The following is a 26,465-nucleotide window of genomic DNA, read 5'->3' as shown; positions in this document are numbered from 1 at the left end:
GTTTTCCCAGATAACTATTATTTTTGGAGGAGGAGAAAGATAGTCATTTATTAGCCTTTTTAACAATTTATTTTTAATTGTAGTAAAATACACAGAGACTGGGCACAGTGGTTCCTGCCTGTAATCTCACTGCTTTGGGAGGCCGAGGCAGGTGGATTGTTTCAGTCCAGGAGTTTGAGACCAGGCTGCAAAATCCCAATTCTACAAAAAAGTACAAAAAATTAACTAGGTATGGTGGTGTGTGCCTGTAGTCCCAGCTACTCAGGAGGCTGAGCCTGGAGAATCACCTGCGCCCAGGGAGGTCAAGGCTGCAGTGAGCTATGATCATACCACTGCACTCCAGCCTAGGTGATATAGTGAGACCCTGTCTCAGAAAATAATTACACGTAATATTTGCCATCTTAACCATTTTTAAGTGTCCCACATAACTTTTCATAACTTATGTCTCCCTAATTCTCAGTTACTATTTAATTGTGAATATTAGAAGCAATTAGAAAAGAATGTTGTATTTTTCTTCCCACTACCAGATCTACCAACCTAACTATATCTGCTCCAATTTAATCTGCTTTCTCTCCTCTTATAGTGGAGAAATTTCCATCAGCATCTGGAAGTACTATCTTTAAAAACACAAAGCAAAGGCCAGTCACAGTAACTCACATCTGTAATCCCAGCACTTTGGGAAGCCGAGGCAGGAGGGTCATTTGAAGCCAGGAGTTAAGAGTCCAGCCTGGGCAACATAGAGAGACACTATTTCTACAAAAAAGAAAAAACAAATGAACAAAAAAACATAAAACAAAGTTTTCTTTGGCTCTCCTTCTCCATCTAGCTACTACCTCTTTATAGAAAAAATTTTTTCAAAGAGCTGTCTACCTTTGCTTCCTTCCCATCTCACCTCCTATTCTCCTGTTCTCTCTTTAACCCACTCTAACACCACCCTAAGGCCTCATGCTATAGGAAGCCCCACACTAGTCATCCTCCAGCTGTGTTTTCCCCTTTAGGCAAGGAATTCACAGGGCCGAGAAACATGGCTAGTCAGAAGTTGTCCCTTCCCAGACCCTACTCAGAGTACCTAAAACCCTGGGATTCCTTGTCTAAATGGCCCCAAGCCAGTTCCCAGAGCCTGAGAGGGGCTGCTCCCCAGATCTAAGGGATGTGGCCTGTGTGTCTCTATACCTAAGAGATGGCTATTTGCTGGAGTGGAGGTGGGAAGGACTGTGTTGATGGAGGTTACACATTCAGCCTAGAGGGTTCATGCTTGTTCATACAGATGAAGGGAAGAAAGAAAAAAAAAAAGGAGCGGGGACTAGTCCTCCCTGTGCCAATTCATTCTGGAGAGAAACTCTTGGAATCAGAGAATTCTAAATTTGAAACTTGCCTTCCAAACACATATGGTGAATATGCATTTGTCAAGGTAGGAGGATAACATGTATTTTATTTAGCAGTTTGCTTGGCTGATAGCATTTAGTATTTAAACATATGGTGTGTAGACCTCCGCTTGTACTTTTGGCCCAGGCCCTACAACTGCCTGAGAAACCTGTCTGGTGACGATCACTGACTCTCTTCCATTTGCCTATCCGGTGGCCAAGTCTCAGACATTATCTTACCTAACCCCTCAGCAATATTCAACGTAATATATTACCTTCTTCTCTCAAGTTTCAGGACACCCCACTCTTGGTTTGCGCCTATTCTTTCTTGGTCCTTTTGTTTGTTCCCAATCCTCTTCCCCCTTACTGTAAATATTAGGACATCCTAGGGGCTGAGTGCAGTGGCTCACACCTGTAATCCCAGCACTTCGGGAGGCTGAGGCGGGTGGATCATTTGAGGTTAAGAGTTTGAGTTTGAGAGCAGCCTGGCCAACATGGCAAACCCCATCTCTACTAAAAATACAAAAATTAGCCTGGCGTGGTGATGCATGCCCGTAGTCTTAGCTACTTGGGAGGCTGAGGCATGAGAATCACTTGAACCTGGGAGGCAGAGGTTGCAGTGAGCTGAGATTGTGCCACTGCACTCAATGTGGGTGACAGAGCAAGACCCCCACCTCAAAAAAAAAAAAAAAAAAAAAAGAACATCCTAGGATTCAGTCTTTTTTTTTTTTTTTTTGAGATGGTGTTTCGCTCTTGTTACCCAGGCTGGAGTGCAATGGCTCGATCTCGGCTCACCGCAACCTCCGCCTCCTGGGTTCAGGCAATTCTCCTGCCTCAGCCTCCTGAGTAGCTGGGATTACAGGCACGCGCCACCATGCCCAGCTAATTTTTTGTATTTTTAGTAGAGACGGGGTTTCACCATGTTGACCAGGATGGTCTCGATCTCTGGACCTCGTGATCCACCCGCCTCAGCCTCCCAAAGTGCTGGGATTACAGGCTTGAGCCACCGCGCCCGGCCGGATTCAGTCTTTAGACTTGAACTCCACTTAAGTTCTTTCCTTGTTTGTTTGGGTTTTTTTTTTTTTTTTTTTTTTTTTTTTTGGAACAGGATCTCATGCTGTTGCCCAAGCTAGAGTGTAGTGACTCAGTCATAGCTCATTGCAGCCTCAGCCTTCTGGGCTCAAGCGATCCTCCTATCTCAGCCTCCCGAGTAGCTGGGACCACAGATGTGCACCACCACACTCAGCTAACTTTTTTTAAATGGACAGGGTCTTGCTATATCGCCCAGGCAGATCTCAAACTCCTGGGCTTAAACAATTCTCCTGCTGGCCTCCCAAAGTACTGGGATTGCAGGTGTGAGCTGCCATGCCTAGGCTCTTTCCTTATTTGAAAGCCTCACGTCTGTAAATGTCATCTATAAGCTGATAGCACACTTCTCGTCTCCCATAACCAGCTACCTGCTGATCATCTCTATGTGCTTTATTAAACAGGCATCCCAAATTTGACAGGTCCAAACCGGAATTCTTGATTTCCCCTCAAAACAAACCTGTCTCTCTCCCAGCCTCCAGTATCTTTTCTAATTCAAGAAATTCCACCACCATCCACCTAGCTGTTTAGTTCCAAACTCTGGAAGTCTTTGATTCCTTATTGCCTCACACCCCACACACAATCCATAGTCAAGTTCCTCTGACCCTACGTTCAAAACACACCTCCCAGCTATTCACTTCTCTCTGTTTACACTGTCACTATCCTCTTCCAAGTAAGTATCATTTTCACCCGGACTGGGTAAGCCTCCCAAATGATCCTTCAGCTTCCATTCATTCATACCTTCCTCACTACAGACTTTTCATCTTATAGCCGCCCCCAAGCTCTTTTAATATCGTAAATCAGATCACATGATACCCCTGCTCAAAATCTGCCAATGACTTGTCTTCACATTAAAAATAAAATCTAGAGCCGGACACGATGGGTAATCACTGGTAAACCCAGCACTTTCAGAGGCCAAGGTGGGCAGATCACCTGAGTTCAGGAGTTCAAGAACAACCTGGCCAATGTGGTGAAACCCCATCTCTACTAAGAATACAAAAATTACCTGGGCATGGCAGTGCACACCTGTAATCCCAGCTACTTAGGAGGCTGAGGCAGGAGACTCACTTGAACCTGGGAGGTGGAGGTTGCAGTGAGCCAAGATCATACCATTGCACTCCAGCCTGGGCCACAAGAGTGAAACTCCATCTCAAAAAAAAATTTTTTTTTTAATTAGCCAGGCATGGTGGCATCTGTCTTCAGTCCCAGCTACCCAGCAGGCTGAGGTGGGAGGATCACTTAAGTCCCGAAGTTCAAGGCTGGAGTGAGCTATAATCATACCACTGCACTCCAGCCTGGGTGACAGAGCAAGACCTTGTCTAAAAAAAAAAAAATCCAGACTTCTCAACATGGTCTGCAAGGCCCTACATCACCAGGCACTTGCTTTGTTCTAGAACTTCCTCTCACTAGCTCTGCTACAGCCACAGTGGCTGCTTTACAGGTATTTGAACCTACCAAGCTTGCTCTGGCCTCAGAGCGTTTATACATTCTATTTCCCATACATTTCAGCTGCTTGATTTATTCATGGTTTACTCCTGTGTAGATTTTAGATCTCAGCACAAAGTATTATCTCTTTAGAGAGGACTTCAATCTAAAGTACAGAGTTTCAATCTAAAGTGCAATCTATCACCTTACCCAGGCTTATTTCCTTGCAGTATCAATTACTTGCAAAAATTATGCTCATTGCGTATTTCTTTACTTGTCTGTTTTCTGTGCCTACACGCACACACCTTCCTCCCAACAGAATTTATGCTCCATTAAGGTATAAAATTTATCTTTTTTTTTCTTTTTCTTTTTCTTTTTTTTTTTTTTTTTTTTTTTTTGAGATGAAGTCTCACTCTGTTGCCCAGGCTGGAGTGCAGTAGCATGGTCTCAGCTCACTGTAACCTCTGTCTCCCGGGTTCCAGCAATTCTCATGTCAGCCTCCCAAGTACCTGGGATTACAGATGTGCACCACCACACCAGGCTAGTTTTTCTATCTTTATTAGAGATGGGGTTTCACCATGTTGCACAGGCTGGTTTCTTGAACTCCTGGCCTCAAGTGATCCTCCCGCTTCAGCATCCCAAAGTGCTAGGATTACAGTTGTGAGCCACTTCGCCTGGCCAAATTTATCTTTTTTTTTTTTTTTTTTTTTTTTTTGAGACGGAGTTTCGCTCTTCTTACCCAGGCTGGAGTGCAATGGCATGATCTCAGCTCACCGCAACCTCCACCTCCTGGGTTCAGGCAATTCTCCTGCCTCAGCCTCCTGAGTAGCTGGGATTACAGTCACGCACCACCATGCCCAGCTAGTTTTTTGTATTTTTAGTAGAGAAGGGGTTTCACCATGTTGACCAGGATGGTCTCGATCTCTCGACCTCGTGATCCACCCGCCTCAGCCTCCCAAAGTGCTGGGGTTACAGGCTTGAGCCACCGCGCCCGGCTCAAATTTATCTTTTTTATCACTATATGCCCAGTGCCTAGAATCGTATGATCATTGATCAATAAATTTCAAAATAGGGCTGGACGTGGTGGTTCAGGTCTGTGATCCCAGCACTTTGGGAGCTTTGCTTGAGTTTAGGAGTTCAAGACCAGTGTGGACTACTACATGGTGAACCCCATCTCTGTAAGAAAATACAAAACAGATAGCCAGGTGTGGTGTTGCACACCTATATATAGTCTCAGCTACTTGGGAGGTTGAGGCAGGTGGATTCTTTAAGCCCAGGAGACAGAAGTTGCGGTGAACTGAGATGACGTCACTGCTCTCCAGCCTGGGTGGCAGAGAGAGAAACCCTGTCCCAAATAAATGAATACATAAATAAATAAATGCACACTGAATATACCAGATTGTCTTAAGCATTTCACTCACCTTAAATACTGTAATATGCAAAATCTACACCTTATCACTAGGATTATAAAAACAAATTGCTGAACCTAATACAAGAGTATTAATGCCACAGGTATGACTTATTCATCCATCATCTCTATACTTGTTTTTACATTTTTCTGTATTTGTCACATCGCTTCCCTACTAAGAAAACAGAATTGTTATCCTAGGTCAGCTGAGGTTACAAGTTCAGGAACTTCAGTCAGAGGGGATTCCAGATTGCAACAAGGGATACAGAATGTGCTTTCCGGGGTGGGACAGTATCAACCTCCACCTTACCAATCTTGACCCTTTCTCATGGCTCAGTGGCACCTGGCCTGTCCATGAAGGATACCAAGCCTGTGTCTTTCCCGAGAATTTAATGTAAATTTCACAATCTAAGTATCATTTACATTTCACATTTCACCAGTTGGAAAATAAAAATCTTAATCTCCGTACAGTTTTTTTCTTTCTTCATTTGTTTTCTTGTTGTTGTTGTGACAGGATCTTGCTATGCTGCCCAGGCTGGTCTTGAACTCCTGGCCTCAAGCAAACCTCCTGCTTCAGCCTCCCAAAGCACTGAGATTACAAGTGTGAGTCACCACACTCGATTCTTTCTTAATTTGTAATGCTGGAACTCTGTACCCTTCACCTAGATTGTTTTACTTCTTATTCTTAAGAATCTTCTTATTCGTAAGATCCTTTATTTACTTATTTATTTATTTATTTATTTATTTATTTGTTTGTTTATTTTTGGAGACCTGTTCCCAGGCTGGAGTGCAGTGGCTCGATCTCGTCTCACCACAACCTCTGCCTCCCAGGTCCAAGCAATTCTCCTGCCTCAGCCTCCTGAGTAGCTGGAATATCAGGAGCCTACCACCATGCCCAGATAATTTTTGTATTTTTAGTAGAAACAGGTTTCACCATGTTGGCCAGGCTGGTCTTGAACTCCTCACCTCAAGTAATCTGCCCGCCTTGGCCTCTCAAAAGAGGACAAGTCACCACACCTGGCCAGATTCTGCAGGTATGAGCCATCTCACCCAGCCAGATTCTGCACCTTTAAAAAAAAAAAAAAAAAAAAAAAATTTACCTTCTCAATTGTCTCAGTACCCATCATAGACATCACATTTGTTGATATTCAGGGAAAACAATTACCATTTGTGTATTCGTAAATTTCCAGAACTCTCTTATTATTTCTGTGAGTTTTTTGCATAATTCACTGAGGTTCTACACAAAGAAAGATGATTTTCTCATCTTATTGCCAGTAGCTGTACCTTATGGTTTTTTTGTTTTATTTTTGCCTGAGCTTCCAGAAACATCATCAAATGATAGCAGTAGCTCACATCCTGGTTTTATTTATGACTTTAAAGAGACGCTGGTGTTCTATTGTTAAGGATGATGCCATTGATGTGAGATTCTTTTATCATCCATTCCTTAATTCGTTACATATTTATTGGTACCCATCCAAGTGCATTGGATTTGGCAATATGTAGGGCACTGATCGCCTTGGGGAAAGCAGTTTTGATGGCAGGGTGCCAGCAAAAGCCAGATTGCAGTGGTTTGCAGGGAGACATGTGACGGAAACCTTCTTTACTGCCTGCCAAGGATTTTCATCAGGAATAGGTGCTGGATTCTTTCTTAATGCCTTTTCAGCATTTATTAGTAACATTGTGGGATGGTGGGGTTTTGTTTTCACTTGATCCATTGGGATGATTTAACATATTAATATATTTTCATTCATTCATTCAAGAAATACTTCAGTGCCTACGATAAGTCAGGTACTCTTCTATTGTTGTTAGATTTGTGATTTTATAAAATATTGTATGAATTCATGATTTTTTTTAGAGAGAGGATCTCGCTCTGTCACTCAGGCTGCATTGCAGTGGTATGATCACAGCTCACTGCAGGCTCAAACTGCTGGGCTCAAGTGATCCTCCCATCTCAGTCTCTCAAGTAGTTATGACTACAGGCACATGTCACTGCCCCCAGCTAATTTTTTAACATTTTTTTGGACAGGGTCTCACTATGTTGCCAGGGTGGTCTTAAACTCCTGGCCTCAAGTGATCTTCTTACTTTAGCTGAGATTACAGGTAGAGCCACTAGGCCTGGCTCTTCGTTTTATTTTTATATCAATTTGTAAATATTGAACTGTTTTGACAGTAATAGGATAAATGTGACTCAATTATGGCATTTTATCCCTCAATTTTTAATTACTAAACCAATTGATGCTTATTATAAAAAATTCAAAACATGCAAAAGCATATAAATTCAGAAAGTTCAGATACTCCCTATTAATAAATGTTTCTGAACCTTTTTGTCTTTTAATTGTCATAAGCTTTAAAAAGTTACTTGCAATCATTTTATGTAGAATTTTCACATGTATATTTATGGTTGTGGTATAAATATTACAGAAAGAGAGCCATACCTGGTGCTCCATCAGATTGTGCTCTCCTGCTAAATGATACTTTGTTGCAGGGTTTTTTTGTTTGTTTTTCTTTTTGTTTTTGAGACAGGGTCTCACTCTGTGGCCCAGGCTAGAGTGCAGTGGTGGGACCATGGCTCACTGCAACCTTAACCCCCCAGGCTCTGGTGATCCTCCCATCTCAGCCTCCCTAATAGCTGGGACTTTGGGCACACACCACTAGTTTTACATAACCAACTAGTTTTACTTTTTTTTTTTTTTTTTTTTTTTTGTAGAGATGGGGTTTCACCATCTTGACCAGGTTGGTCTCGAACTCCTGGCCTCAAGTGGTCTGCCCATCCCAGTCTCCCAAAGTGCTGGGATAAAAATCGTGAGCCATCACGCCCAGCCTGTTGCAGTTCTTGACCCATCTGCGGTCTGGGCAGCCTGGCATTCCCTCCCCCCACGAGCATGCTGGATGCCATGCAGAGGTCACTGAGGTTTCCTTGTTCAAAGAGTACTGAGCACTGATCTGACTCCATGGAAGTTGAGAATAAAATATTCTTTATTCTTTGCAAGAAGCAAAGAATAAAATAAATAGATTAAATGTATAGCACATTAGATGGTGATCAGACCTATGGAGGAAAAGCAAGGAAGGAGGAACAGAAATGTTATTGGAAGTGAGGGAACCATAGTTACTGTGGGAAGGAAGGTCCCATGCAGGGAGGCGCAGAGCTTTCTTAAAAGAAGTCTCGGGCAACAGTGAGAATAAGGGAGCCTCAACCACACAATGCAATACCAAGGAATTTCACAAATATCATGTGCAACAAAAGAAGCAAAACATGTAGAGTACATTCTGTATAATGCCATTTATTTATTTATTTATTTAGTACTTTTTTTAGATGGAGTCTTGTTCTGTTGCCCTGGCTGGAGTGCAGTGACTTGATCTCAGCTCACTGCAACATCTGCCTCCTGGGTTCTCCTGCCTCGGCCTCCCAAGTAGCTAGAACTACAGGAACATGGCAACACACCCAGCTAGCTTTTGTATTTTTAGTAGAGATGGGGTTTCGCCATGTTGGCCAGGCTGGTCTCAAACTCCTGACCTCAAGCGATCCGCCTACCTCGATCTCCCAAAGTGCTGAGATTACAGGCATGAGCCACCTCACGTGGCTGTGATGCCATTTATACAAAGTACAAAAAGAGGCAGCATATCCAAGCTGTAAAAATCAGAAAGGCCAGGCACAGTGTCTCACACCCATAATCTCAGCACTTTGGGAGGCCAAGGTAAGCGGATCACCTGAGGTCAGGAGTTCGAGACCAGCCTGGCCAACATGGTGAAACCCCATCTCTACTAAAAATACAAAAAATTAGCTGGGCATGGTGTCACGTGCCGGTAATCCCAGCTACTCGAGAGGCTGAGGCAGGGGAATCACTTGAACCTGGGAGGCGGAGGTTGCAGTGAGCCGAGTTCACACTATTGCACTCCAGCTTGTGCAGTAAGAGAGAATCTCTGACTCAAAAAAAAAAAAAAATCAATATAGCAGCCAGACACGGTGGCTCACCACTCTAATCCCAGGACTTCAGGAGGCCAAGGCAGGAGGATCACTTAAGCTCAGGAGTCCAAGACCATCCTGGGCAACAGAGTAAGACCCCATCTCTACCAAAAATGCAAAAGTTACCCCAGCATGGTGGCACATGCATGTAGTCTCAGCCACTCATGAGGCTGAGGTAGGAGGATTGCTTGAACCTGGAGGTTCATTTGCAATAAGCCGAGATCACACCACAGCACTCCAACCTGGGTGACAGAGTGAGATCCTATGTCAAAAAACCAAAACAGGCTGGGCATGGTGGCTCTCAACTGTAGTCCCAGGACTTTGGGAGGACAAGGCAGGTGGATCACTTGAGGCCAAGAGTTCGAGACCAGCCTGGCCAACATGGTGAAACCCCGTCTCTACTAAAAATACACGAAGAAGCTGGGCACGGTTGCACATGCCTGTAATCCCAGCTACTTGGAGGCTGAGGCATGAGAATCGCTTGAACCTAGGAGGCAGAGGTTGCAGTGAACCGAGATCGTGCCATTGCACTCCAGCCTGGCAACAGAGTGAGACTGTCTTAAAAAACAAAAACATTTTTGCTTGGTTAAAACAGATGAAGTATATAAAAAAAAAAAAAAAAAAAAAAAACCTCAAATGAATCCCTGTAATCTCTAAACTGTGTTTTATTTAGTGTCCTTTAAACTGACTGCCTTGGGAAAACAAAAGCAATAACTATTTCTACTGTCATTTCCCTGTTTTAAAAAATCATTTCTGTCTCCCCTCTGGATATTTAAGAATAATAAACTCAGCAGACATTAAAATACTGTTAGGACTTAGGAGATCAAGTAAAACAAAGATAGAAGTCTGTTGTCATTGGATTGGGCAACATGTAAGATCTTGATGATGTTGGTGCAAATAGCTTCACTGGTGTGGAGACAACAGATGCAAGAATGCAGAGATTTCGGAGAAATAGGATATGAGGAACTGGAAACAGTTGAGCCTCACAAATACTTCAAATATTTTGACTCTTAAAGTTAAGAGAGAACCTACCTGGAGTTGATAATTGTCTAAGTGTTTGTGTGAGTGTTTATCATAGAAGATGAGAATGATGGCCGGGTGTAGTGGCTCCTGCCTGTGATCCCAAAACTTTAGGAGGCCAAGGCAGGAGAATTATGTGAGTCCAGGAGTTCGAGGCCAGTCAGGATGACATAGCAAAAACCTTGTCTCTACAAAAAATTTTAAAAAGTAGCCAGGCATGGTGGCACACACCTGTAATTCCAGCCACTTAGGAGGCTGAGGTGGGAGGATCTCTTGAACCCAGGAGTTGGAGGCTGCAGTGAGCTATGATCACACCACTGCACTCCAGCGTGAGCAACAGAGCAAGACCCTGTCTCAAAAACCATGAGAAAAACTAGGATACGTGGATGTGCTAAAGGAGGAAATCAGTAGACAGAAACAGTTTCATTCACGGATTTGTGCTCTCAATCTTTTCATCATTCACTTATTCACCAACTACTTACTAAATACCTGTTTTACCAGTCACTTTTTTTGTTTTCTTTTTGAGACAGGGTCTCGCTCTATCACCTAGGCTGGAGTGCAGTGGTGTGATCATGGCTCACTGTAGCCTCTATCTCCTTGGACTCTCTCAAGTGATCCTCCTGCCTCAGCCTCCTGAGTAGCTGGGACTTACAGACATGTGCCACCACATTTGGTTAATTTTTTTTTTTTTTTTTTTTGTAGAAACGAGGTTTCACTATTTTGCCCAGAGGGGTCTCAAACTCCTGAGCTCAAACAATCCTCCCACCTTGGCCCCATCACTGTTGTTCGCAGTGATCATAGAGCAATGATAGATGCAATCTCATGCGATTTACCGTCTATCTGAGAAGAGAGAAGTTGCAGGCATAGCTGACCGCAAGAATGGTAGTTGGGTGGAGGAGGAGTCTTGAATGAAAGTATGAGAAAATAGGCCAGCCGTCTGGGCACAGTGAGTCACGCCTATAATCCCAGCACCTTGGTGGATTCACTAGCCAGGTGGATCCCTAGAGCTCAGGACTTCAAGACCAGCTTGAGCAACATAGGGAGATCCTGCCTCTGCAAAAAATACAAAAATTAGCTAGGCATGGTAGTGTGCACTTCTAGTCCCAGCTACTCAGGAGGCTGAGACAGGAGGATCACTTGAGCCTGGGAGACCAAGGCTGCAGTGGCTGTGATTGTACAAGTGCACTCCATCCTGGGCGATACATCGAGACCGTGTCTCAAAAAAAAAAAAAAAGAAAGAAAGAAAAGAAAAAAAAAGATGTGAGGCTGGGCATGGTGACTCACATCTGTAATCCCAGCACTTTGGGAGGCTGAGGCAAGTGGATTGTTTGAGCTCAGGAGTTTGACATCAGCCTGGCCAACTCATGGCAAAACCCCATCTCCACCAAAAATACAAAAAATTAGCCAGGCATGGTGGCACACACCTGTAGTCCCAGCTACTTGGGAGGCTGAGGCAGGAGGATCGCCTGAGCCCGGGAGGTGGAAGTTGCAGTGAACCAAGATCACGCCACTGCACTCCAGCCTGGGCAACAAAAAGAAAATAAAAAGGGATAAAATTAAAGTTTGCACCCAGGAGCTGTACAGGGCGTGTGTCTCATAGGTAAACAGGCATCACCGGTTGTGTTTGGGAGGGGAATGAAGTAAAAAGTGGGGAATCACTAACCTAATGCAACCTCTCCATTTCCCAGGTGTGAAAACTGAGGCCCGGAGAGGTGATGTGATTTGCCTAAAGTCATGCAGCTAGTGGCAGAGCCAGGCCTAGACGCCAGGTGTCCTGGCTCTCAAGACATTCCGCTGCCCGAGGAATGGAACAGGTAGTATCACTCACACTGGGGGCCATGGGTCAGTCCATTCAGCCCAGAGCTGCCCGAGGTTCCAACTAAAGAAACCAGAGAAAACATCCACTCAAAATTCTGACAAGTTGAATGGGGTTGAAATCAGAACTGGGCAAGAGAAAGGGGGCAAGGTTTGAAACTCAGACCTCAGGATCCTGAGACAGAGGCCAAGGTACCATCACCCCACATCACCTTCTGAAGGTGGATTGAGCTCTGGCCCTATCATGTCCATCTCTAAACAACTTGGTGGTGAGTCCTCTTCAGCCATTCCGCGACCCCATGCTCTGTCCGATATAATTCACAATGTTAGGAGAATCAATGGCCACTTGCAGAGGATGCCTGGGAGGATGGAGAAAAAAGGAATCGGAAGACCAGTTAGGAGGTCTTTGGAGAGATCCAGGAGGAAAGTGAAGAGGAAGGGCTGGTAGGCAGGGTCCACTGGATCCGTATGGTATCACCTGGGTTAGCGGTTGGTAAAGTTGGTCAGCAGTGATGGTGGAAAACCTAGAGTAGAAATGAAATCCACATCAAAGTGGAAAGGAAAAGAGTTTCTGCTTTTGTGTATGTTTACTTGCTATTTATACTAAAGGATGTTCTTAAACCCAGTATTGATAAAACAAATCTACCTTTGGTGCTGTAAGTAAGATATACCCTATGAATTATTTGTTAACACGAGTATTAGTCATTGGTAATGTGTATTAACTCCTCTGAAGATTCTGAGTTATGGTTTCTTTTTCGTTCATTCAGTGATTTTTTTTATTGAGCATCTACTATGTGCCATGCATTGGTCTGGGCATTTGGAATACATCAAGTGAACTAAACAAATACCACTGAACTCCTAAAACTCACTCAGCAGCAGGTGGCCAGTGAAGCTAGTCTTCGGGAAAAACAATGGGAGAAATTGCTCAAATGGCATGGTATTAATCAAAGTAAAAGCTGGAAAGATGTATATTGATAGGCTGAGTTTGATTGGATCCTATGGAGAAAGATTTTTCCAGGCAGAGAGAGCTGAGATAGTGGCTGGATTATTTCAGAGGATCTACCTGAATCAGTGGCTGTGATCATGAGTCTCCTGGGAGGACCAGATTCCTGGGGGTAAACAGCAACAAAAGAGGTACCATAGGGAGGGGCTCTCCACAAAGGCCGTGTGAGGAGCTCTGTAGACAGAAGAGAATCCACAATGTAACAGTTAACCAGGTCATCAGACTCCAAGACACCAAGCAATGTTGTCCGCAGGTTATCCAACGTGGTGGTGTGGGGAGAAAGCCATGGAAAATGTGAGAGCATCTGATGCCTGTCAAGTTGTTAGGCAGGGATTGAGCAGTGGTCAGCGGGCAGAAAGCAGGGCTGTGGTCAGTGAGCTGAGGTTCAAGAAACATTTCCAACCTCTGGGAGGAGTAAGTTACATCTCATGCAAGGCATTAAATAGAGACAAAGGCACAGGTGGGGAAAAAGAAGATGGCCTCTGAAGTAGAGGATAAGGAAGAGGTTAAGAACAGAATCCGGCCAATTGCAGTGGCTCACACCTGTAATCTCAGCACTTTGGGAGGCCAAAGTGGGAGGATCACTTGAGCCCAGGACTTCCAGACCAGCCTGGCCAACATGGTGAAACACTGTCTCTACTCAAAATACAAAAAAATTAGCCGGGCATGTTGGCACATGCCTGTAATTTTAGCTACTTGGAAGGCTGAGGCAGGAGAATCGCTTGAACCCAAGAGGTGGAGGTTGCAGTGAGCTGAGATTGTACCACTGCACTCCAGCCTGGGTGACAGAGCCAGACACCATGTCAAAAAAAAAAAAAAAACACAGAATCAGGCCAGGTACAGTGGCTCACGCCTATTACCTCAACACTTTGAGAGACCATGGGAGAGGACTGCCTGAGGCCAGGAGTTCAAGACCAGCCTGGGCAATGTAATGAGACCCCGTCTCCACAAAAATAATTTAAAATTAGCTGCATGTGGTGGTGCGTGTCCATAATCTCAGCTACTTGGAAGACTGAGGTGGAAGGATGGCTTGAGCCCAGGAGTTCAAGGCTGCAGTGAGCTATAATTGCTCTACTCCACTCCAGCCTAGGCAACAGAGTGAGACCCTGTCTTTTTAAAACAAAAACAAAATACATCCATCCCATTTATGGGAATCCCATGACCTGGGATTAGAGGGTTATAGAGGAAGTAGGATTTGAAGATAGGAAGCCGGCAGGGCCCACCATTCCTCCCCCGTGCAGAAGGAAGGAGGGAAGAGGTCATGCCTATTGCTTCTTTTATTGGCAGCAGGAGTCCCCATGAGTGCTATGACAATGATGTTCCCAGAGAGTGTTTTTTCTTTAATTAACCCAGGTTTTCATTCCAAAATTCAGAGAATGGTTTTCTTAGGACTGCAGATTAGGGCAGCCATAGGGTCCTAACCTGTGTCTTAATCTTTTGCTTTATGCGGTTTCTTTTTTTTTTTTTTTTTGAGACGGAGTTTCGCTCTTGTTACCCAGGCTGGAGTGCAATGGCGCAATCTCGGCTCACCGCAACCTCCGCCTCCTGGGCTCAGGCAATTCTTCTGCCTCAGCCTCCTGAGTAGCTGGGATTACAGGCACGCGCCACCACGCCCAGCTAATTTTTTGTATTTTTAGTAGAGACGAGGTTTCACCATGTTGACCAGGATGGTCTCGATCTCTTGACCTCGTGATCCACCCGCCTCAGCCTCCCAAAGTGCTGGGATTACAGGCTTGAGCCACCGCGCCCGGCCAATGCGGTTTCTTTCAGCTGTTACCACCCCCATCCAACGTTCATTCTAAGTCCAGACCTCTTTACAGCTCATTCTCCACTGTACACTCTTATTTTCTTCCTTCTTCCTGGCTTCCAGCCTTACTGCTTATTCTTCTGTTCAGAGGCTCACCTAACCCATCAGACTTGAGGCTTGGCCTGGTCTTCCTCTGAGTTAACATCTTCCTCTGATAATACTTCTGTAGTGGGCATTCTATCTGCTTCCTCACTGTCCCTTCCGCCCCCCCCCCCGCCCGCCCCATTCATAGCTGCGATGCGGTATGGGGAAATTTACAAGTCTAGGCTACGCACTGACACTGATCCTGTGCTGAATTTGACTTCCAAATAATGCTTCTGTCTCTGCACCACTTACTCCAGAATCTAAGTCCTGGGAGAAAGAATCTACTTGCTCAGATTCACAGCGAACTTCTCGATTCTGGCTCCTTCACTTCCACAGTGGGCGTTGAGAGGGGAGGCGAGTGACTTAGATGGCCCTCTTGTCAAATTGAATCACAGGGCATAATTCTCCCAGAGGGAACACTGGCGCAAGTAAGAGGGGAGGTGATTCTAGATCATCGCTGGTTTTTGTTTGTTTGGTTTGGTTTGTTTTTTTTGAGATAGGGTCTCACTCTGTCGTCCAGGTTGGAGTGCAGTGATGCAATCACAGCTCACTGCAGCCTCAACCTCCTGGACTCAAGCAATCTCCTGCCCCAGACAAGAAGCTGGGACCACAGGCGCGTGTCACCACACCCAGCTAATTTTTAAATTTTTTGTAGAGACAAGGTTTCACTATGTTGCCCAGGCTGGTCTCAAACTCCTAGGCTCAAATGATCCTCCTGCATCAGCCTCCTGAGTAGCCAGGACTGTGGGTGCATGCCACTACACCTGGCTAATCTTGGGTATTTGTGTGTGTGTGTGAGAGAGAGAGAGAGAGAGAGAGAGAGAGAGAGAGTGTGTGTGTGTGTGTGTGTTTACTTTTTTTTTTAAAGACGGGGTTTCACTATGTTGGTCAGGCTGGTCTTGAACCCCAGACCTCAGGTGATCCACCCACCTTGGCCTCCAAAGTGCTTGGATTACAGGCGTGAGCCACCGCGCCCGTCCTTGTTTGTTTTTTTGTAGAGCCAAGGTCTGACTACATTGTCCAGCCTGGTCTCAAGCTCCTAGGCTCAAGCAATCTGCCTGCCTCTGCCTCCCAAAGTACTGGGATTACAGGCATCAGCCACCACGCTCGGCCCATCGCTATTGAATAGAATAGTAACGAAAAACACATACATAATTAGAAATATTCTAGTAGCTGCACTTTTAAAAGGTAAAAAGAAACAGGTGAAATTAATTTTAATATTACAATTTATTTAAACTTTCTAAAATATCATGTCAACCTGAAATCAATATAAAAATCTGTAATGAGATATGATACTTACTTCTTGTTCTTCTACATCTTTGACATCCAATATTTCCCACTTACAGTACCACTGTCATTGAAAAGATTTGATCTGTATTTATCGTGACAGTTGAAAAAGTAGAGCAGCATACCCAAGTTGTTCCAAAAATACTTAAATATTTTCCAAGTACCAAAAAATCACTTTCCTGTATTATTCACTTCCACATTGATGAAGCTAGTTCATCTTTATTGGAATAATGGTTTGACTTTGAAGCAGAAACATACCAGTTTTAAAACTACTTCTGTCCAGGCTGGGCATAGTGGCTTATGCCTATAATCTCAGCACTTTAGGAGGCCAAGGCAGGTGGATCATTTGAGGTCAGGAGTTGGAGAGCAGCCTGGCCAACAGGATTAAACGCCGTCTCTATTAAAAATACAAAAATCAGTCGGGCGGTAGCGGTGCACGCCTGTAATCCCAGCTACTTGGGAGGCTGACGCTGGTGAATCACTTGAGCCTGGGAGGCAGAGGTGGTGGTGAGCTAAGATCGAGCCACTGCACTCCAGCCTAGGTGATGGAGTAAGACCCTGTTTCAAAAAAAAAAAAAAAAACCCACTTCTGTCCAAGTTACAGCAATTCACCAATCCTCATGTCAACTCAATATTAACACGGAATATAAAGGGATGCTATATAAGTTGAAAAGTAACTCTAAAGTTTATCAATATCAACAACATTCTTCAGATTTTTCTTGTAAGTTCTGCAGATAATTTACATAATGCTGGTGATTATTACTAAAAATATTTTTCATCCAGGTGCAGTGGCTCACACCTGTAATCTCAGCACTTTGGGAGGCCAATGGAGGGCAGATCACTTGAGCTCAGGAGTTCAAGATCAGCCTGGGAAACATGGCAAGACCTTGTCTCTACAAAAAAAAAAAAAAAAAAAAAAAAATTACCAGGCCATAGTGGTGCATGCGCCTGTAGTCCCAGCTACTTGAGGGGCTGAGGTGGGAGGATCACTTGAGCCTGGGAGGCAGAGGTCGCAGTGAGCCAAGATAATGCCACCGCACCTTAGCCTGCACAACAGCACAAAACCCTGTCTTAAAATACATATATATATATATATATCTCATATTGATTCATTGTAAAAAGTATGCAAAATCATTATTATTGATTTGTATTGTGAAATGTTTCCATTTCAGTATAAATTCTTATACTTTTCCAGCTAGGTCACAAGTTTTTCTTTCTTGAGAGCTTGGAATTTATCTCATTTCATATACACTGTGACATTGCTGGGAAAACATAAATCACATTGCCATGTTTATCTTCGATTATTAAATATTTGGCAAGCATTCCCTTTGTTTCAAGAAAATCTTGAATTGGAATTGGCAGTACAGTAAATCTTGGTAAAACTCTTCCATGACTCAACCAATGAACATTGGCAAAGACCCAGGATCACCCCATTCATTGCCTTCTATTTCTTTCAAAAGTCCCATGCACTGGTGATGATTCATAGCATTTGTACGTATACACTGAACAGTTTTAACAACTGTATCCATGACACTTTCCATGGAGTCTGCTTCCAAAAGCAGCACAAATATTTTCAGTATTTATCATACAGTGGGATGAAGCAATAAGGGAAACATCAGTCTCTTGTTTTGAAACTCCAATAAAACCAGATTTTTGACCAAACATAGCTGGAGGACCATCTGGCATGATAGAAACTAATTTTTTCATATCTAACTGAAATTTTTTTGGTCAGATGTAAAAGATTTTTAAAAATCTATGCCAGTTTTGTAAGCCATGAATTGAAAATGTTTATTTATAAATTGGGAAGACTTTTCTGAATGAATACACCCAGGCTATTAGCTGGGTAGTATCTCATGGCATGACTCAGCTAAATTTGCTATTTTCCAAAATTTATTTAGCTTTAATACACTCTTTCATTCTGTGGACAATTGTTTGGTGGCTTAATTGAAGATTATTCACTTTCTGTAAAATCTTTTTTTTTTTTTTTTTTTTTTTGAGACAGAGTTTCACTCTGTTTCCCAGGCTGGAGTGCTGTGGTACAGTTAGACCCCACTTCAGTGGGCAAAGTTATAATCTCTAATCTGATACAATCTATTTAAAATTTTTTGCTCAACATTTTATTCTGATTTCAAGTAACTAATTTCATCAGGTTTTCTTATGGTGGTAAAATATACATAACATAAAATTTGCTATTTTAATCCTCTGTAAGTATACATCTCTGTGGCTTTAAGTACATTCACACTGCTATGAACCATCACCACCACCCATCTCTACAACTTTATCTTCCCACACTGAAACTCTGACCCTATTAAACACTAACTCTCCTTTTTGCCCAGGTTGGAGTACAGTGGCGTGATCTTGGCTTGCTGCAACCTCCGCCTCCCGGGTTCAATGATCCTCCTGCCTCAGCCTCCCAAGTAGCTGAGATTACAAGCACGTACCACCATCCCTAGCTACTTTTTGTATTTTTAGTAGAAATGGGATTTTACCAACATCCAGGCTGGTGTTGAACTCCTAACCTCAAGTGATCCGTCTCAGCCTCCCAGAGTGCTGGGATTACAGGCATGAGCCACTGCGCCCAGCCTATTTTCTATATCTATGAATTTGACTACTCTAGGAAATTCATATGTGTGGAATCATACAGTATTTATCCTCTTGTGTTGGGCTTATTTCACTTAGCATAATGTCTTCAAGGTTCATCCATGTTGTAGCATGTGTCAGAATTTTCGTCTTTCTTAAACCATGTAATATCCATTCATCTGTTGATGACTAGGGGTGTACTTTTCACCTTTTGGCTATTGAGAATAACACTGCCATGAACATGGGCGTACAAGTGTCTATTCAAGTCCTTGCTTTCTCTTCTTTTCAGTGTATACTGAGAAGTGAAATTGCTGGTCCCATGGTATTTGTTTAATATTTTAGGAATTGTTGTACCACTTTCCACAGCAACCATTTTGCAGTCACACCAGCAATGCCCAGGGCTGGGAGGCGTCTGGTTTGTCTACATCCTCACCAACTCTTGTTTCCTCTGCTGCTTTCTGTTTTGTTGACAATCGCCATCCTAATGGGTGTGAAGTGGTGATCTGAGGTTTTGATTTGCATTCTCCTAGTTTCAGGTGACACCGAGCATCGTTTCGTGTGCTTTGTTAGTTCCTTCTTGAATGTGAGAGAAAACTTAGCAAACTCACTATGCATTCGCTGAAAATGTCTGTTGTTTCCACCTTGTTCTCTTAAAAAAAATTTTTCACAACTGACATGCAGCTTTTTTGTTTCACTCTACCACAGCAAATCGCAACTGACATCCGTCGTGAAATCGGTGGTGCATCTTCCTACAGTCTCTTGGGCTTTTCCCTTTTTAAAATTGACAAGCGGGCCAGGTGTGGTAGCTCATGGCTGGAATCTCAACACTTAGGGAGGCTGAGGCAGGAGGATCGCTTGAGCCCAAGAGCTTGGAACCAGCCTGGGCAACATAGTGCAAGACCCCATCTCTACCAAAAAAAAAAAAAAAAAAAAGCCTATTCTGCCTCCAAATAAGTGAATAAATAATTGACAAGTGAAAATTGTATATATTTATGGTGCATAGTTGATGTTTTCATATATGGATATGTTGCAAAATGGAAAATCAAGCTATTTAACCAATGCATGTTACCTCACATACTTCTTTTTGTTTCTTCACTCTTCTGTTTTTTTGGATTTTTTGGGTTTTTTTTGGTTTTTTTTTTTGTTTTTTTGAGACAGGGTCTCACTCTGTGGCCCGGGCTGGAGTGCAGTGGCACAGTCATGGCTCACTGCAACCTTGAACTCCTGGGCTCCAGCCATCTTCCCATCCTAGCCTTCTGAGTATCTGGGACCACGGGTGTGCACTACCACACCCAGCTAATTTTTTAATTTTTTGTAGAGATGGGATCTCCCTACATTGCCCAGGTTGGTTTTGAACTCCTGGGCCTAAGAGATCTTCCCACCACTGCCTCCCAAAGTGCTGGGATTACAGGTATGAGCCACTTCATCCAACCCTCACATACTTCTTTGTGTGTGTGTGGTAAGAACACTTAATATCTATTCTCTTACAGTTTTCAAATATACACTATGTTGTTATTAACCATACTCACCACATTGTACAATACATATCTCAAATTTATTTCTCCACTCTAATTGAATTTTTGTAGCCTTTAACCAACATCTCCCCAATTTCCCCATTCCCTAGCTTGCAGTCTGTCTCTCTCTATCTCTCTCTCTCTTTTTTTTGAGAAATGGACTCTCCCTCTGTCACCCATGCATGACAGTGGCACAATCTCGGCTCACTGCAACCTTCATCTCCTGGGTTCAAGTGATTCTCCTGCCTCAGCCTCCTGAGTAGCTGGAGGCATGAGCCACTATGCCCGGCTAATTTGTATATTTTTGGTAGAGATTGGGTTTCACCATGTTGGCCAAGCTGGTCTCGAACTCCTGACCTCAAGTGATCTGCCTGCCTTGGGCTCCAAAAGTGCTAGAATTACAGGTATGAGCCACCGTGCCCAGCCTCCAGTCTCTTAATTTACTATTCTTATCATAGCACTATCATTTACATCTTCATTTCATTCTGCATCAGTTGTCTTCCTTTATTTTAAACTGGAAACTTTGTTCATATATATATATATATATATATATATATATATATATATATCTCATTGAATTATAATTTAAATAGTATGTATTTTTATTTAATGAACAATGTGAGGCAAAAGTGTCATGCAATTCATACTGTCTGAATAAAATATTCAGGTAAACACATTACAATGTTATATCAATGCACAGAAAAAAAGGATTTGGCCAGGTGTCCTGGCTCACGCCTATAAGCCTAGCACTTTGGGAGGCCAAGAAGGGTGATTCACTTGAGACCAGGAGTTTGAAACCAGCCTGGCCAACATGGCAAAACCTCTTCTCTACTAAAAATACAAAAATTAGCCAGGCATGGTGATGGGCGCCTGTAAGCCCAGCTACTGGGGAGGCTGAGGCAGGAGAATCACTTGAACCTGGGAGGCAGAGGTTGCAGTGAGCTGAGATCATGTCACTGTACTCAAGCCTGGGCAACAGTGAGATTCTGTCTCAAAAAAAAAAAAAAAAAAAAAAAAAAAAAGGAAAGGAAATAAAAAGTGTTCAAACCAAATGAATTGACCCCTATTAGATGAGTGATATGTTCACATACAATCCTTCACGTGGCCAGTGGCTACTGGATTGAACAGTGTAGTTCAGTGTAGAATTTTCAAACAGTAAATTGTCTAAGCAATTCCACTGTTTAGATTCTTCTCTAAAGAAACTCTGCCCAGGTGCACAGAAGGTATGTAGGAAGATGTTTTCTGCAAAGTTGTTTATAACAGTAACTAAAGAGAACAACCCACATATCCACCAACTGGTTATGGCAAAAAAAATTGTGGTGTATCTATTCTAAGGAATTGTATGCCACAGTTTAAAATAGACACATTGGCACGGTAGCTCACCCATGTAATCTCAGCACTTTGGGAGGCCACAGTGGGAAGATCATTTGAGCCCAGGAGTTCAAGACCAGCCTGGGCAACACAGTGAGATCCCACCCCCCATCTCGATCAAAGAAAAAGATATTTAAAAATAAAAAATAAAATAAAATAAAAATAGGGACTTGGTTAGATCGCTAAGACATCTTACTAGGTGGAGAGGAAAAAAGAAAGTTGTATACTGTGATGCCTTTTTTTTTTTTTTGAGATGGAGTCTCACGCTGTTGCTCAGGCTGGAGCGCAGTGGCATGATCTCAGCTTACTGCAACCTCCGCCTCCAGGGTTCAAGTGATTCTCCTGTCTCTGCCTCCTGAGTAGCTGGGACTACAGGTGTGCACCACCATGCCTGGCGAATTTTTTTTTTTTGTATTTTTAGTAGAGATAGGATTTCATCATATTGGCCAGGCTCCTGACCTGATCTCGAACTCCTGACCTTGTGATCCACCTGCTTCAGACTCCTAAAGTGCTGTGATTACAGGTGTGAGCCACTGTGCCCGGTCAATGTGGTGTCATTTTAAAAACTGATGATAGATTCCAGGTGTGATGGCTCCTAAAGGAGGATCGCTTGAGGTCAGGAGTTTGAGACCAGTCTGGGCAACATAGCAAGACCCCCTCTCTACCAAAAGAAAAACAAAATTTAATTTTAAAAAACTTTTTGATAATAGGTAGATAGAAAGACAGAAAGATACCAGAGAGTGGTTCCCTCTGTGCCTCTATGGAAGGGGAGAGGGAACTTAGATGAACTTGGAGTTAATAAGAAGAATGCATGTATGTATTACTCATATAATTAAGATTAATTTAGAGAAAAAGAACTTAAGAAAGAAAACTCTTGATCAAAATGAAATGATGAACAAAAAAACAAATAAAAAAGAATTAACTACAATCCAGATTATATGGTGGATAGGTAAGTGTTATCACATGGCATAATATTTAAGGCAAATGTCAAAAGTAATTCTTCAAAAAGAAGATACAGAAATTATATGGTGGCCTTTCTGTAAACTGAAACTGGGAAATGCTAGTAATGAAAACTAACTTATGAGGCTTTTCTCTACCAGTGTTATGGCTAATATCCAGGTCACCCATCCCAAGCTGCTGTTACATTAAACCCCCAGACCTCAGCACCAATTGGCATCCAACCCACTGACCGCAACAGTTTCCAGCACCCCAATTGTTCTTATAGCCCTTGTTTTCATAGTCACTGTTCTTTTTCTTTGGTGTTCATTTATCCCATAAATACATATGTTGATTAAGTGGTAATTATTAGGTGGCTGGATCCAAACAACATATGGTAGACAGGGAATAAGAGAGGGAACGATCTAAGAGTGTTTTGGGATCCTCAATGTGCCCTTCTTTACATTAGAGAAACCCAGTTTTTAAATTAATAATGCTAGTTCTCTACCTCCCTGTAGATCAAGTTTTAATCCTTTAATCATTTAAATCCTTATCCCAAACTCAAAATTACCCTTGCACTACCTGACATTGATTGAGTAAATAGACTAGCCAAGAAAGACAATTAAATCAGCAGAGAGGCCTGAGAATTCTCTTGAACTTTGTTTAAAAGCACCCTGAAATTGGAGATTCTCAGGAGCATTCGCTTCCAACCATTTTCTAAATTGAAATTGCATTCCACTTCCCTAGACCACAGCCTTTTTCTAAGACAGAATTATGGGAACGCTGAACTCTCTAAGCAGAAGATGTGTGTCTGTGAATAAAACTGGAATGAACAAATCTATAAAGCAGTAGAACAATAACCCCAACAAAGACAGCGTGATTCACATTGCAAATGACAGGAAGAAAAAATAAACACAGGAGTGTTCACCTCAAAAAGGACAACCTCGATGACAATGATGAGACCTGAGATCACAAAAATAAAAGGACAGCAAGCCCCATGGAAAACAAAGCCCTTTGGAATAGAATTTTTAAATTAGGTACATCCTGTTTCCAAGAGACAAGCCTAATGCAAAGTGAATCAAAAGCATTAAGGAGGAAAAAGCAGGGATGATCTAAAATATATCAGAAATACAAAGGAAATAGAACAGTAATACTAATTTTTTTTTTAAAAAAATGCATTTATTAGCAGCCAGGTGCAGTGACTCAAGCCTGTAATCCCAGCACTTTGGGAGGCCAAGGTGGGCAGATCCCTTGAGGTCAGGAGTTCAAGATCAGCTTGGCCAACATGGGGAAACCCCATCTCTACTAAAAATACAAAAATTAGGCAGGCATGGTGGCATACACCTATAATCCCAGCTATTTGAGAGGCTGAGGCATGAAAATCACTTGATCCCAGGAGGCACAGGTTGCAGTGAGCCGAAATGGCATGACTGCACTCCAGCCTGGACGACAGAGCAAGACTCTGTCACAAGAAAAAAAAAAAAAAAAAAGGAAAAGAAAGAAAAGAAAAGCCTAGTTAACATGATAGACTGTACTTTAGACTAAAGGACTGTGCTTTAGGTTGAAGACCTCTCTGAAGAAATAATACTTTGAGCTGAGATCTTAGAAAAAAAAAAATTATTAACCATTTTTTTGGCGAGGGACGGACAGACTTGCTCTGTGGCCCAGGCTGGAGCGCAGTGGCACGATCATCATAGCCCACTGCAGCCTTCACCTCCCAGAGTCAAGCAATCCTTTCACCTCAGCCTCCTGAGTAGCTGGGACCACAGGCATAGCCATGACACCCAGCTAATTTTTTAATGTTTTGCAGAGATGGGGGTCTCAATATGTTACCCAGGCTGGCCTCGAATTCCTAGCCTTGAGCAAACCTCCCGCTTCAAACTCCCAAAATGCTGGGATTACAGGTGTGAGCCACTGCGCTTGGCCTATTAACCAATGTTAACATATTAAATGAATCTATATATTGCTAGGCAGAGCAGCTTACAAAATGCCAGAATGCATAATGGAACTGGACAGACTCAATGAATGATCACACGGTGCTTAATGGCTAAGCTCAGCACCTTGATACAGCTTTATGATTTGCAGAAAAATTTTGATAATGGTCCCTGCAAGAATCACCTGTAGGCCAGGCACAGTGGCTCATGCCTATAATCCTGGCACTTTGGAAGGCCGAGGCAGGTGGATCACCTGATGTCAGGAGTTCGAGACCAGCCTGACTAACATGGTGAAACCCTGTCTATACAAAAATTTGCCAAGCATGGTGCTAATTTCTGTGTCATGCACCTGTAGTCCCAGCTACTCGGAAGGCTGAGGCAGGAGAATCACTTGAACCCAGGAGACGGGGTTGCAGTGAGCCGAGATCGCACCACTGTTCTCCACCCTGGACAATGGAGCAAGACTTCTCAAAAAATATGTATTAATTAACTAATAAAAAATTTTAAAAACCGCAACAACAAAAAAGCTCAGAGATTGGTTTTTTAAGCAATCTCTGTAATTTAACACCTGTAATTTAACCAATCACCTGTAATTTAACCTAAATCTCAGTAATTTTAGTAAATTACTTATTTTAACCTAAAACTCACAAATTTTAGACAAAATCAGAAACATAACCAAAAAGCATTTTGGACAGAATATTATTTCATGGTAGATGGCATAATCTCCCCCAAGAGAAAAACATTTATGAGCATTTATGAAGTAAAGAAAAGGCTGGGCACAGTGTCTCATGCTTGTAATCCCATCACTTTGGGAGGTTGAAGCAGGTGGATCGCTTGAGCCCAGAAGTTCGAGACTAGCCTGGGCAACATGAGAAAACCCTATCTCTACAAAAAAAATACAAAAATTTAGCTGGGCATGGTGCCAGATGCCTGTGGTCCCAGCTACTCTGGAGGCTGAGGTTGGAGGATCACCTGAGCCCAGGAAATAGAGGATATAGTGAGAAGTGATCATGCCACTGCACTCCAGCCTAGGTAACACAACAAGATTCTGTCTCAAACAAAAACAAAAACAAAAAACAAAAGAAAAGAAGAAAAAAAACATTGATAGAAAGAAAAAAAGATTTTGTCAAAAAACATGAAATTCTGCTTCGTGGTTTTAAAGTATTTTCACTTTAATTGCCATTTATTTTTATTATAGGACTTAGGTAAAGAGAAAAGTCTTTCAAGAGTTATTCCTGGCCAAGCCCGGTGGCTCACACCTGTAATCCCAGCACTTTGGGAGGCTGAGGTGGGTGGTTCACCTAAGGTCAGGAGTTCAAGACAAGCCTAGCCAACATGGTGAAACCCCATTTCTACTAAAAAGACAAAAATTAGCCAGACATGGTGGCACATGCCTGTAATCTCAGCTACTCCGGAAGCTGAGGCAGAAGAATCACTTGAACTGTAATCCCAGCTACTTGGGAGGCTGAGTTAGGAGAATCACTTGAACCCGGGACATGGAGGTTGCAGTGAGCCGAAATCATGCCATTGCACTCCAGCCTAGGCAACGAGAGTGAAATTCTGTCTCAAAAATAATAGTAATAATAATTCTTTTGGTAGAAGTATAAGAATTATTGACAAAACTAAAATTGAGCTTAACAAACTATTCTCATTCTGACAGAACAAAATGCAAAAGAAACAGTATTTAAATAACAGAATTAATGCATGTTAGATAATAGATACATAGCAAGAAATATAGGCCTGGTGCCATGGCTCACGCCTGTAATCCCAACCCTTTGAGAGGCCAAGGCAGGAGGATCACTTGAGGCCAGGAGTTTGAGACCAGCCTGGGCAACATAGGGAGACCCCTATCTTTACAAAAAAAATT

General features: G+C 42.8%; 1 protein-coding gene across 5 annotated transcripts in view; it reads left to right on the top strand.

The window, feature by feature from the left end:
• TNRC6A (trinucleotide repeat containing adaptor 6A) overlaps positions 1 to 26,465 on the top strand; it is a 219,020-nt gene that overhangs the window by 20,340 nt on the left and 172,215 nt on the right. For all 5 annotated transcript variants that reach the window (XM_074381914.1, XM_074381912.1, XM_074381916.1 and 2 more), the window contains exon 2: positions 11,956 to 12,081. In XM_074381914.1, the coding sequence (XP_074238015.1) occupies positions 12,002 to 12,081 (80 nt within the window). In that variant the 5' untranslated portion in view covers positions 11,956 to 12,001. The remainder of the gene's footprint in view (positions 1 to 11,955; positions 12,082 to 26,465) is intronic.

Source organism: Saimiri boliviensis, chromosome 12 (genome assembly GCF_048565385.1).
Source record: "Saimiri boliviensis isolate mSaiBol1 chromosome 12, mSaiBol1.pri, whole genome shotgun sequence".
Lineage (NCBI taxonomy): Eukaryota > Metazoa > Chordata > Mammalia > Primates > Cebidae > Saimiri > Saimiri boliviensis.
This window is presented reverse-complemented; position numbering and strand designations above follow the sequence as displayed.